This window comes from Leucoraja erinacea, chromosome 1 (genome assembly GCF_028641065.1).
Source record: "Leucoraja erinacea ecotype New England chromosome 1, Leri_hhj_1, whole genome shotgun sequence".
Lineage (NCBI taxonomy): Eukaryota > Metazoa > Chordata > Chondrichthyes > Rajiformes > Rajidae > Leucoraja > Leucoraja erinaceus.
In genome coordinates, this window is record NC_073377.1 from 167622137 (window position 1) to 167634663 (window position 12527).

At 42.0% G+C, this 12527-nt stretch overlaps 1 protein-coding gene across 1 annotated transcript; it reads right to left on the minus strand.

The window, feature by feature from the left end:
• Positions 1-7893: 7893 nt before the first annotated feature.
• On the minus strand, positions 7894-8375 carry LOC129698034 (protein LSM14 homolog A-A-like). The gene is given in 3 exon segments (XM_055636898.1): positions 7894-8023; positions 8025-8189; positions 8191-8375. Coding segments are annotated over 3 exon segments (336 nt in total). The 5' UTR covers positions 8232-8375.
• Between the last annotated feature and the right edge of the window lie 4152 nt (positions 8376-12527).

Genomic DNA, 12527 nt, shown 5'->3' on the forward strand with positions numbered 1-12527 from the left:
TCTGTAAACAATCTAGGAGCTGAAGTTAACACATTAGGCAATGCTTTGAATTCCCACAATTGAGTCCTCCAGACAAATTTGAAATCTCTACGATCTTTATCTTGGAGATGTATGCTTACCATATAGCATTCTGTTGAAATGAATTGCAAAGCATTAGTAAAATCTCCATTTTGAAATGTTTATACTGTACAAAAAGGTTTGAGATTTGTGAGGTTTTTTATGTTTTCTCTATTACCCCTTTTTTACTCAAAATATCAATTTCTATTTGAATTTTCTAATCTCTTTAGAGAAAATTGAATACTTTTTGGAATATGTTGAGTAGGGGAATTTCAATCTGTTAAAATTCAATTCTAAACCTCATTATACTGCACAGTATATATGCATCAGATGTTATTAGTTTCCATTCTTTTAAAAAGAATTGTAACCTACCCCCATTTGTAAGTAGGACACATCTGATATTCTTTCAGAACCAGAACCACCTACCTCAGGGTTTACCGGTATCACTTTTTGTACCTTGCCCCTTGTGGGAATACCATGTCCTCCACGTCCTGGGGTTTTATTCAGTTCCCCTTCGGTATGGATTTTGCTTTCTAGCTGTGCTGCCAAACATCGGTGGCTTCATCATCCCGATGGTTATTGATTCTTCGTTGAGAACCTTCAGTTTTTTGGCAAGCACCACTCCAAAGAGTAAGTGTGGCAATTATATATTAGATGGTTTACAAAGCCCTGCAAACTTAGGATGTATGTTAGGTCTTATCACAGACTTACTCCAAAATGTGCATTACACATCATTCCCATCACATCCTGTTGTGACATTGTCACATTTCCTTCTTCCAGATCTCTGGCAAATGCCGTAATGCTTGACCCCATTAATTTTAATACCCGCTGTAATCTCATTTCTTGAGCTCTTACTGCAGTGCCCATATCATTCCACACTTCTTTGTTAACAGCTGGAACTCCTAACCGAGCACAGTTCTGCGGGATTTTATATTTGTTCACAATTTCATCCATCGTTGGTCTTCCAACTGATGGGAAAGCAGGTCATTTATACTCTCTGCTATCTCCTCTGATAGGGGTTGTCCCTTGTTTCTGGGACTAGAGAACGTTTGGGCCAGCCCTGGCAATTTTCTTTTTTGCATTGGCTCTGGTCCTCAACTGATTCATTGTCAGAGTATTCTGGATATTTCTCCTCATAATGGGTTTCACCTGGATTTTCATATCAGGTATTACATGCGATGGCTCTATGATAGGCCTACGCTTTTTTGTCGCTCTTTGGGGTACATCAAGCTCTTCCATTGAGCTGTATATTGGCAGCCCACTTTTGGGTGCTGCTCCATATTCTGGGTCTCATGTAGACCAACGCCTGTATTGTCTTTCATACATTTCTTGCTTGTGTCTCTGCACGCAGTCTCCGAAGAAAAGCAGCCTGAAAGTAAAAGTAGAAAATACTTGCGTTCAGGTTTTTTTTCACTCACCGCTTGGAGGTCCGTCCTCCTACAGCGGTCGCAGCGCAATGCGTCTGACGGGATGACGCGCGTGTGCCTGGACGGCCTTCTTCACGTAGTCACTAACATGACTCCGAAGTAAAATCCAATATTCTTGTGGATTCACCTTTTGAGTGCGAGCCGCACTGCATTGCAAGGAGAATACCATTTCACACAGTGAATGCAGACTAATTTTAGGACACTTAATGTCAAGACTTGTCATGTTAACACTTGAGTCTATTCAGCTTGAAGCATAAGGAATAATTCCATTGAGGGAGGTCACTCTAATGTTAAAATTTACGATTCAAACAACAACTGCATTCTTTAAATTCTCGAAGTGTTTCCACCAACCAGTTAGTAAATAATTACCTCACCTTTCTCTGACAACTCTTAACCTAGCAGAAGCATAAAAATGACAGCACTGATAATCTTTGTATTAATTATTACTCCACTGCCTTGTCTTCTCCCTCGGCTTTGCCATGCAATTATTTATTTTCAATTGTAGATAATGATTTGCAGCAGTGAGCCAGGTAGTGCATCGTTAGTGCATTTCATAGTGCACTTCAACTGTGGCATCATCCTAAAATTAATGAACATTGGCCATAGTATGATACGAGTAGCTTTGCGCTGCTCTCCTTTTCATTTGGCTGGTTCCTAAATAGTGTATCCCACAAGAATGCACTGTACAATCCTGCAGGATTCTTTGTGAGATACATTGCCATAAATACAAAATATATGACTACATTTTATCAGATTAGTGACGGTGTTCAGGTTTTCTGAATTGTTCTGGTTATGTTAAGGTCCCCAACTAAAAATGATGCTGATTTTGATATGTCGTTGAGCCTGGGATTAGAACACGGCAGGCTGTGAAGGGGTTTCATTAAGATATAGAAAAATGTGGAACCTCGACTGAGTACTTCTCGACTATTTCTCGTGACAGAGGGTCTAATATCAGGTGGTAATGAATTAAAGTAATCAGTAGAAAGATTAGAGGGAATTTCTATTTTCCATCCAGAGGGTGGTTGGAGCTTGGTACTAGCTATCTTAAGGGGTGGTGGAGGCAGATATTCTCAACACATTTAAACAATAGTTTTATCTCAACCGGACAGAGGCAGGTGAGACGTTAGAAGCTGGTATGCAGGGAGGTGAGAAAAACATTAGAGGACAGAATAGGCAGGGGAAAGTGGATGTCACGGCAATGTTCAAAGGTGACATTACGGACGGTTCGTCTAGTGAGCGCTGCTGCTGCTGCCCGACCTCCGGAGATTCGGAGGCTGCAACTGCGGGTCTGGCGGAAGGCGGCACCGGGAGCCCGCGGGTCCCTGGAGGGAGACCACTTTTCAGGGCTCTCGCAACGGCGACTTCTCCCGCCCGAGTTGCGGGGTCGAAGAGCTCCTGGAGCGGGGTCTTACATCACCGCCCCGCGCGGCTTGGAATGGCCGCGGGACTCTGCGAGCGCACGCCGGGGGCTCTAACACCAAGACCCGGTGTGCGACCTCGCACCACCCGGCGTGGCTTTAATGGCCGCGGGTTAATCGCCATCCCCAGTCGGGGGCTTTGACTTTGACTCTGACATGGGGGGGGGGGGGGGGGGGGGGAGGCAGGGGAGAGATAAGTTTTTTTGGCCTTCCACAGTGATGTGATGGATGTTTATGTAAATTATGTTGTGTCTTGGGTCTATTTGTTTGTAATGTATGGCTGCAGAAACGGCATTTCGTTTGGACCTCAAGGGGTCCAAATAACAATTAAATTGAATCTTGGCTATATGAGTGGAGCTGAGGAACAAGAAAGGGATGATCACCTTGTAGGGTGTGTACTACAGACCCTCTTCGACTCGCAGTGTATATAACCAACAAATAGTCAATGGGAATTAGAAGAACAAATATGCTAGGAGATTGCAGGCGGCTGCAGGTCAAATCAGATTGTTGTAGTGGGGGATTTTAACTTTCCTAATATTGACTGGAAAAATCATAGTGTGGAAGATTTAGACTGGGTGCAATTTCTCAAAAGTGTTCGGGAGAGTTTTCTCCAGCAACATGTAGAGGGCCCTTCACGTGAGAGGGCAACGCTTGATCTCGTCTTGAGAAATAGGGAAGGGCAAGTGAATGAAGTGTTAGTGGAGGAGCCTTTATGGACCAGTGACCACTGTTCGATTAGGTTTAAGATAGTTATGGATAGGGACAGAGGACAGAGAGGGGTCACGTGTTAAATTGGGGTCAGGCCAACTTTAAAGGTATGAGAGAAAGCCTCGCTCGGGTTGATTGAGAGGAAAGGAACATCAGCCCCTCTAAAATGCAAGCCTAATGTTCATGATTGGATCAAGGCCGCAGTGAGTACTGTGCAAGTGGTTTAGAAAAATGCAAATACACAGACTACATCAATTGGTTTGTGCCTGACCGTGGGGTGGTAGAAATGAATTTGGATCTATCCTGCATTTTGTGCATAAATTTACATTTTGTTCGTAACAAAAAAGCAAATAGTTAACCATCAAGTTTTTTTGAGATGATGCAAAGCACATACAAAATAACTTGACTGAATCTGAGATGGAGTAAAGTGTAACATGTTTGTTCAATGGGAAATTTCACAAAGCTTCATCATGGAGGTTAGCTATATTTGATCATCTGTTTTAAGAGACTAAATGCATTGGGTAGAATCAACAAACGCACATTTAAAAACAGGTATGTTTTCCAGTTCCTCTCCTTTTACAATTTTTCCTTAATTGTGTTCCAATTTTTTGTTAGTTAACAATCGTAAAATTTACAGCTAATAAGTTGTGGGGGAAAAACCAATAGGTCAAAGGCAAAGATAATTAAAATGAAAGCGAAAGAAATGTAAATAAAATAATGGAGAAAAAAATCTTAAAATATCACTTCCAGATGACATTGAATGATGCAGTTTTATTGTGATGTAATTAGGAGCCCGGTTTTATGCCCCACTGTAATTCCATTCTTACTGGTTGAGTGAGTTACATGTGGTGTGACTGCAGTGCTGTGGTGTTGAAAAAAAGCTGATAAGATAAAATGTTTATTGTAAAAAAAGTTGAAAGCACCAAAGTTAATTTTTAATTCAGAATCTTAACATGCCTGTCAGGACTTTGAACTGTCATGTTTTCAGTTCTACTTCTATCTTCTGACAATGTCAGGTAGCTGATTAGCAACTGGCAACTAGTCCTATAAGCAGCCAATAGAAATGACATGATTGACTGAAAAATATGATCAGCTGAAGCAGCAATAATAGAATAGCAACTTTAATACAAGTAAATCGTTCTTTTTGTTCCAAGTGAAGGAGAGAGTTTGTGATTCTTTCAGTGGTTGCAACTGAAAAGTCTATTCTATAAATTGCCTCATATTCACAGCTTTATAAAATTATGGTTTTGATTATAAGTGACAAGATTTTTGTCAGCTTGGTTCTGATCATTGTTTGACTGCAAGTGAAGAGAGGTTATGCTTCAACTTTATAGGCCATTGGTGAAACCGCGTCTGGAGTATTGTGTATAGTATTGCTTCCATAATTCAAGAATGATATTAATGTATTAGAAGCAGTTTGGAGAGGGTTTATCGGACAAATATGTGAAATTGCAGGTTATCTTATAAGGAAAGGTTGGGCAGGCTAGGTTTGTTCCGTACAGGTTACTGAACAGCTTCTTCCCATCAACCATCTTGAACTAACCTTGCATAGCCCTAACCACAACCTTACCTACTATGGACTTTGTACTACTGAGGTTACCCAACATACTTTGGCTTGCATTATTATGGTCTGCTTTACCTAGTAGAAGTGATCATTTGTGTTGTGTTTAATGTGGCTGTAAAGCAGTAGCAAGTAAGGATTTAATTGTTCTGGTCCTTTGCGTATTTTATTTAAAAACTCTTGATATTTTTGTTTCTTGTACTCATTGGTGTTTAGAGGCCCGATAACAGACCTGAAAGAAACATTTAAGATTGTGAGGGTTTTTTATAGGTGAATGCAAAAAAGAGTTTTCATCTTGTGGACAAATCTAAAATTAGCAGCATGCTGTTTGAAAATAAAGAGTCCGCAGTAAGGTTTTTTTTCTCTCTGAAGGTAACGAATATTTGGAATTTCTTAAACAGTGGTGGAAATAGTCTTTGAATCTGTTTAAGGCAGAGGTAGATATGTTCTTCATAAATGAAGAAGGGTAACAGTGGAAGATTAGAATGCAGAGGGGAGGTTAATTTGGACTGTATGTTGCTCTTGAAACAGCTTTTCAACTGTTTCTGTTACTATAAAATCCTGCAAAGATTTTATGTTTAATTATATATTCTGCTCCATCCTTCAAATACACCAACTCAGATTGTGATTACTTGGAGCACAAAAAAGTTTCTGGGTCGTGATCCAATTATGCCTCATTCAGGTCTATCCGTAGACTCCCTCGTGCAAGAAATCAATTGCCAGTGCAATTGATATCCCTGCAAAACTGATGGTTTAAATTTAGATTCAACTCATCTGACCTTTTAACTTCCTTTATATCTTATGTCTTTTCCCTTTCTCTGTGAACGAACTACTCCCTTTTGGTTAATGGAATGAATTTCAGAGAAGGAATGTTGATGCTACCTTGTAGTGCAAAAACAAACAAATTCCGGGTCAGATAGCATCTGTGCATGCAGATGATCGGTCGATGTTTTTGGGGTGAGACCATGCATCAGAAATGAGAGGGGAGATGGGATAGAGCCAGTGTACGCCTGGAACAGTGATTGTTTGACGTACCCTACAAAGAGGCAGGCATAGCTGGAGCCCGTGCGAGTGCCCATAGCTACACCTTGGATTTGGAGGAAGTGGGAGGAAACGAAGGAGAAGTTATTAAGGATAAGGTCCAGCTCTGCTAGGCGGAGGAGAGTATTAGTACATGGAAATTGGCTGGTTCTGCGGTTGAGGAAGAAACGGAGGGCTTTAAGACCCTAAGGGGTGGGGGGGGGGGGGAATGGAGGTGTAGAGTCCTATCCCCAAACTATATTGATGACTGCATCGGTGCTACCTGCACCCATGTAAAACTCACTGACTTCATCAACTTCATGACTAATTTCCATCCTGCACTCAAATTCACTTGGATCATCTCCAACATCTCCCTAATGTTTCTAGATCTCACCATCTCCCTCACAGGAGACAGACTATTGACTGACAAACCCACTGACTCCCATTGCTATCTAGACTATACTTGTTTCCACACTGCTTTCTGTAAAGATTCTATTCCCTACTCCCAATTCCTCCGTCTATGCCGCATCTGCGCCCAGGATGAGGTTTTCCATACCAGGTCATCGGAGATATCCTCATTCTTTAGGGAACGGGGGGTTCCCCTCTTCCATTATAGAGTTTAGCGGAAACAGTTGTTTTGGCCCACCGGTACAACTAGTCCCGCTGGGATCGGATCAATAATATTTATACATTTAATTTAAACTATGTAAGACCTAGAAGAGAAATGTTGAGACATTATTTCATTTGGAGTTCTGAAAAATCAGGAAATATATCTGAGATGGTGGTGGAAGTATCTCATAAATAATTATAGAGAGACTTGGATACATATCCAGGGTATGAAACGTACTACGATGTTACAGACATAAAATAGAGATTTGCGTCTATGCGCAACTGATCTTTTAAATAATTATAAACTAAGCCTGGAATGGTCTGGAGGGAGAGGACTGAACCGTTATTGCCTTCCCTCACAGTGGGGAAACGTTGATTCCACTTTAGGGGATGTTTTATGTTGAATTCTATAGTGTTGTGTTTATCTTATTTGTGGGCTGCATGGTAACTCAGATTTCACTGCGTGTGACAATAAATGTCCTTTGTCCTTTGTGCAGTTTTTGAGAGAACTGCTAGCATGAACTGTAGTTCAGTGCATTCCAGAATTCTTCACCAGTATGGTGTACATTGAATCCAGCGGTATCCTGAACTGAGCGGCATACACTGGCCCCTCTGCTTTATAGTAAGTTTAACTGTTCCATATTTTTCTTTGGGAAGTACATGAATATATAATAGAAATAAAAGAAGCGTGTTGTAGATTGGTTATTGCATGTGAACCAATCAGAGTAGTGTAGCATCATTAACTGTACACTTTGTACACTTTATATTAACACCCATTTCCTACATTGCGTGGTTATACTAGCGGTAGCAATGAACTAACAACCTACTGTGCCTCTCTATTATACCTTATGATTAAAGATGATTTAAACTCCACACCTGTGTTTGTTAAGTCGTTTACATGGTGTCAGAAGTGGGATTTTATCTTGTTGAAGGTTCTTCTGATTAAGGCCCTCTGTGGGACTTGTCTGCACACCTTGTTCCACCATAGGACTTTGTCTTGGTGGCAAAATTGGAAAACCAATAGCTGCTAAACCCACAGAAGCACCATATTGTTGTCCAACCAAGGATCCTCCAGCAAACTGGCTGTAGGGAGTCATAGAAACATAGAACTGTATGATGCAGGGGGTTGAAATGAAGCATTTGTCGAAGTGCTCAGGGAAGAATGTACAATGGCAGGATCCTGAGGTTGAGGTTTTGGAGGGTCACACACAGTAAAAGCTTTGATCACTACCACGAAAGATGATGTATTCATAGATTTCATCTCGTGGGGCAATTGGTCTGTCAGTGGGCCGATCTTCTGTACCAAATGATCGCACCTTGGCCAGGGCCACGGTCGAGTTGTCCGTGTCGATTGTGTACAAGATGCCTTCGTAGCAGATCTGAGCCTTCCAGGCTGATCTTGCTGCCGATGTACGGCATGCCGCCGCTCATGTTGACGGGCCTGAGGGACGCGGGCTGCCGAGATATTATTTTATCTTTATATATTTCTCTCTCTTTCTTTTCCTGTGGCGAGACAGTCACGAAAAGCCCCCTCGACGGACGCACAAGCGGTCAGAACCGTTAATACAGGGTCAAGTGATCCGTTTGCAGACTGCTGCGGGACATACCTATCTGGGTTTTGTTATAGACCCATCCATGGAACCCCGTTCCTACCTTGTCAATGCCGATGGTGTTCTGTACTGGCACAGCCGTCAACATCTCCTGCTTGTGAGCGAGCCGCGATCAGCTCCTACTGGCCCATATGCACCACCTTTGCCGTTAAAGCCCTCTGCTGCCCCTGTTCTCCCTAGTCCCAGCTTGCATTCTCCGCCTCGGTCGGTTACCCCATCCACCCACGTTAACATTCCCGCATGCTCACCCCGCCGGTCTCCTCGAGTGACCCCGTCCGCACTCTCCTTTTCAGGTTCCCCGCCTCCCAGCCCCACTGACTTTTCTGGTTCGGAGGGAGAGGGGTTTGTCCGTACACGTTCGGGTCGGGTTAGTAGACCACCACAGGTACGGCAAATATGTTTAACCGCATGTGTTTAACATTTGTCTAACAACTTTTCTCTCTACGGGGAAGGATGTAGATTGGAAACCATATAACCATTCCTACAGCACGGAAAAGGCCATCTTGGCCCTACAAGTTCTGTACAAATTTTTTTCAGCCTTAGTTCCATCTGCCTGCACTGTACCATAGCCCTCCATCAGCTCCTACTGGCCCATATGCCCATCCAATTTATTTTTAAATGATACCAATGAACCTGCCTCCACCACTGCCACTGGGAGCTCATTCCACACCGCCACCACTCTCTGCGTAAAGAAGTTCCCCCTCATATTACCCCTAAACTTCTGTCCCTTAATTCTGAAGTCATGTCCTCTTGTTTGAATCTTCCCTATTCTCAAAGGGAAAAGCTTGTCCACATCAACTCTGTCTATCCCTCTCATCATTTTAAAGACCTCTATCAGGTCCCCCCTTAACCTTCTGCGCTCCAAAGAATAAAGCCCTAACTTGTTCAACCTTTCTCTGTAACTTAGTTGCTGAAACCCAGGCAACATTCTAGTAAATCTCCTCTGTACTCTCTCTATTTTGCATGTGAACCAATCAGAGTAGTGTAGCATCATTAACTCCACCTTACCGTACACTTTATATTAACACCCATTTCCTACATTGCGAGGTTATGCTACACTAGCAATGAACTAGCAACCTACTGTGCCTCTCTATTATACCTTATGATTAAAGATGATTTAAACTCCACACCTGTGTTTGTTAAGTCGTTTACAAGTGTTAAATAAATTTGACTTTCAGTGTTAACACTTTTTCAATTATATATATAAATGTCAATTGTCTGCTATTAGCAAATGTCGCCAGTGCAATATTGGGGAAGTGCTGAAGGATGCAATTGCCAGAGGCTTGGTTGCCTCTCAGCCTGTTCCTCTTCACAGGATGCAAGCCTTTAAGTCACTGTGAGAGTTGTGAATATGTGGAATTCTCTGCCACAGAAGGAAGTAGAGGCACTAGATGAATTTAAAAGAGTTGAATAGAGCTCTAGGGGCTAGCGGAAACAATGGATATGGGGAGAAGGCAGGCACAGGTTACTGATTATAGATGATCAGCTATGATCACAATGAATGGCGGTGCTGGCTCGAAGGGCCAAATGGCCTCCTCCGGCTTCTATTTCCATGTTTCCAATATCAAGCCAATTGGAAAAAGACTGGTATATCGAGTTACGTCACAGATCAGCCATGATTTTACTGAAAGGTGGAATGGATTGAAGGGGCTAAACATCCTATACTCAACTAACAAGAGCCAAGTATATTGTTCATTGCCTCTCCCACCTCCATATCATAGTATCAAGACTTATGGAAGAAAAAGTGCTTTATGATGATTATGTTTGAAACCTGAACTATACAAACCAAAGATCCTATAGGATTTTTGATACAAACTTGTGGACTAGGACTAAGAAACAAGTTTCATCAAAACAGAATGCATTGTCATTCATCATAGGCTGCCAATGCATAAATAGAGCCATGTGGGAGGAGGGGTGGTTAAAGCACAAACTATTTGTCAACACCTAAATTATCTTAAACTGCTATTTGATGCATTGATAAATAATGGGGAAGTGGTTAACAGAACTCTCAATATTGTATGTTCAGAAATTAAGAGCATATATTTGTTAATGTTTCTTGAAACTGTACTTGAACTCTTGGGAGTTTCATTCCACAACTCAAGAACATGATCTACGAATTCAGCATTACCATGAAGGAGTCACCACCATGGAAACAAGGAAAGCTCAGAGTACAAAAGAGGAACATTGGTGTTATCACACAATGCTAAAGTGAATTTACACTATGTGCTTATCAGAGCAAGTGATGAGTAACACCATCCATCCACTGGTATCTTCGGTCAAATTATATGAAGACCAATGTGTACAACAATTCTTGCAAACTGTTACAGTGGCTAGGTAAGTAAACTGAATATAATTTGATCACCAGGCTTAGTCCTTTACACTATTAAAGACATAACGGGAAGATTCTAATAAAATGTTAGGCCTACAAAACTTAAAACAATCCAGAACTCCTGGCTTTAAATTCAGATCTGTTACTTAACTGTTGCTTTAAATTTAGATCTGCCAAAACATTTTATAGATTTGTCCCCATATTTGTCAAGACAATTTTAAGTAATTGTAACTTTTTTCCTCAGCAGCTCACATCCTTTCTATTCAGTATCTAAAGTCTTTGCAACCTAAGGGACAGTTATATAATTATGCTCGTTCCCCCAATTAAGCCAATGCAGATAAATTAACAACTAAGTAGGTTTTCAAATGCAAATAGTTAGAGCAAAAATATCTACACTGCTACACAACGCCAATGTTTAAGGTTTCGCCAATGAAGAAGGGTTTCGGCCTGAAAAGCTGCCTATTTCCTTAGCTCCATAGATGCTGCTGCACCCGCTGAGTTTCTCCAGCATTTTTGTCTACAGTCAATGTTTATTTGACACTGGCAAAGTCTTGGCCAGAAACTACTGTTTCAGAACCTTTGTTAGGCCCAAACAGTAGCTCTAGGGGTTAGCGGAATCATGGAATATGGGGAGAAGGCAGGCACGGGTTACTGATTGTGGATGATCAGCCAGGATCAAAATAAACGTCAGTGCAGACTCGAAGGGCCAAATGGCCTCCTCCAGCACATATTTTCTATTATGGCACATGTTGATCCTACATTTTACAGCTTGTGCACATTTAACCACGACAACAAACTAGAGGTCACAGTTTTAAGGTGAGAAGGGAAAGATGTCAGGGACAAGTTTTTCCACAGAGGTTATTGGGTTAATGGAATGTACATCCAGAGGAAGTGTTGGAGGTGGGTACAATATCATTGTTTAAAAAGAATTTGGACAGGTACATGGATGGCAAAGGATTGCAGGTGCATGGGCCAAAATCAGGCAAATGTCACTAGCTCAGGTAAGTGCCTCAATCGATGAGTTGAACTAAAGGGTAGACAAAAGTGCTGGAGAAACTCAGCGGGTGCAGCAGCATCTATGGAGCAAAGGAAATAGGCAACGTTTCAGCCCGAAACGTTGCTTATTTCCTTCCCTCCATAGATGCTGCTGCACCCGCTGAGTTTCTCCAGCACTTTTGTCTACCTTCGATTTGCAGTTCCAGCATCTGCAGTTATCTACCAGCATCTGCAGTTCCTTCTTAAACAGTTGGACTAAAGGGATTGTTTTCATGCTGTATAGGTCTATGAAAATAAATAAATCAACTATGAAGATTGCACAATACCCCTTGTCTCTTGCAGAAGTTGGTGCTCAACTAGAGCAGTAGGACTTAACTATATCTACACTTTAACCCAGCTGCAAAAAGCACCTTAAATTTGGTGTAGATAGATAGATATAATTTATTGCCACACAACCAGGGTCGGTGGAAATTTGGGTTGTCAGCAGCAGTATAATAATAAAGAACACATAACCACAATAAAACTGTAAAACAAACATCCACCACAGCATTCATCACTGTGGTGGAAGGCACACAAATTTGGCCAGCCCTCCTCCATTTCCCCCCCCGTGGACAGGACCAGAGTCCAGAGTCAGTCCAGGATCGGCTCTTCCTCACCGGAGACCACGGCTTTAAGATGGTGTAGGCCGATCGGTCGAGATTTAAAGACTCCGCCGCAGCCAGAAGCACCGCAGACCGCAGGGCCGAAGCTCCCCTCCAGGGGTGATGGTAAGTCCACGCCGGACCCGCAGTA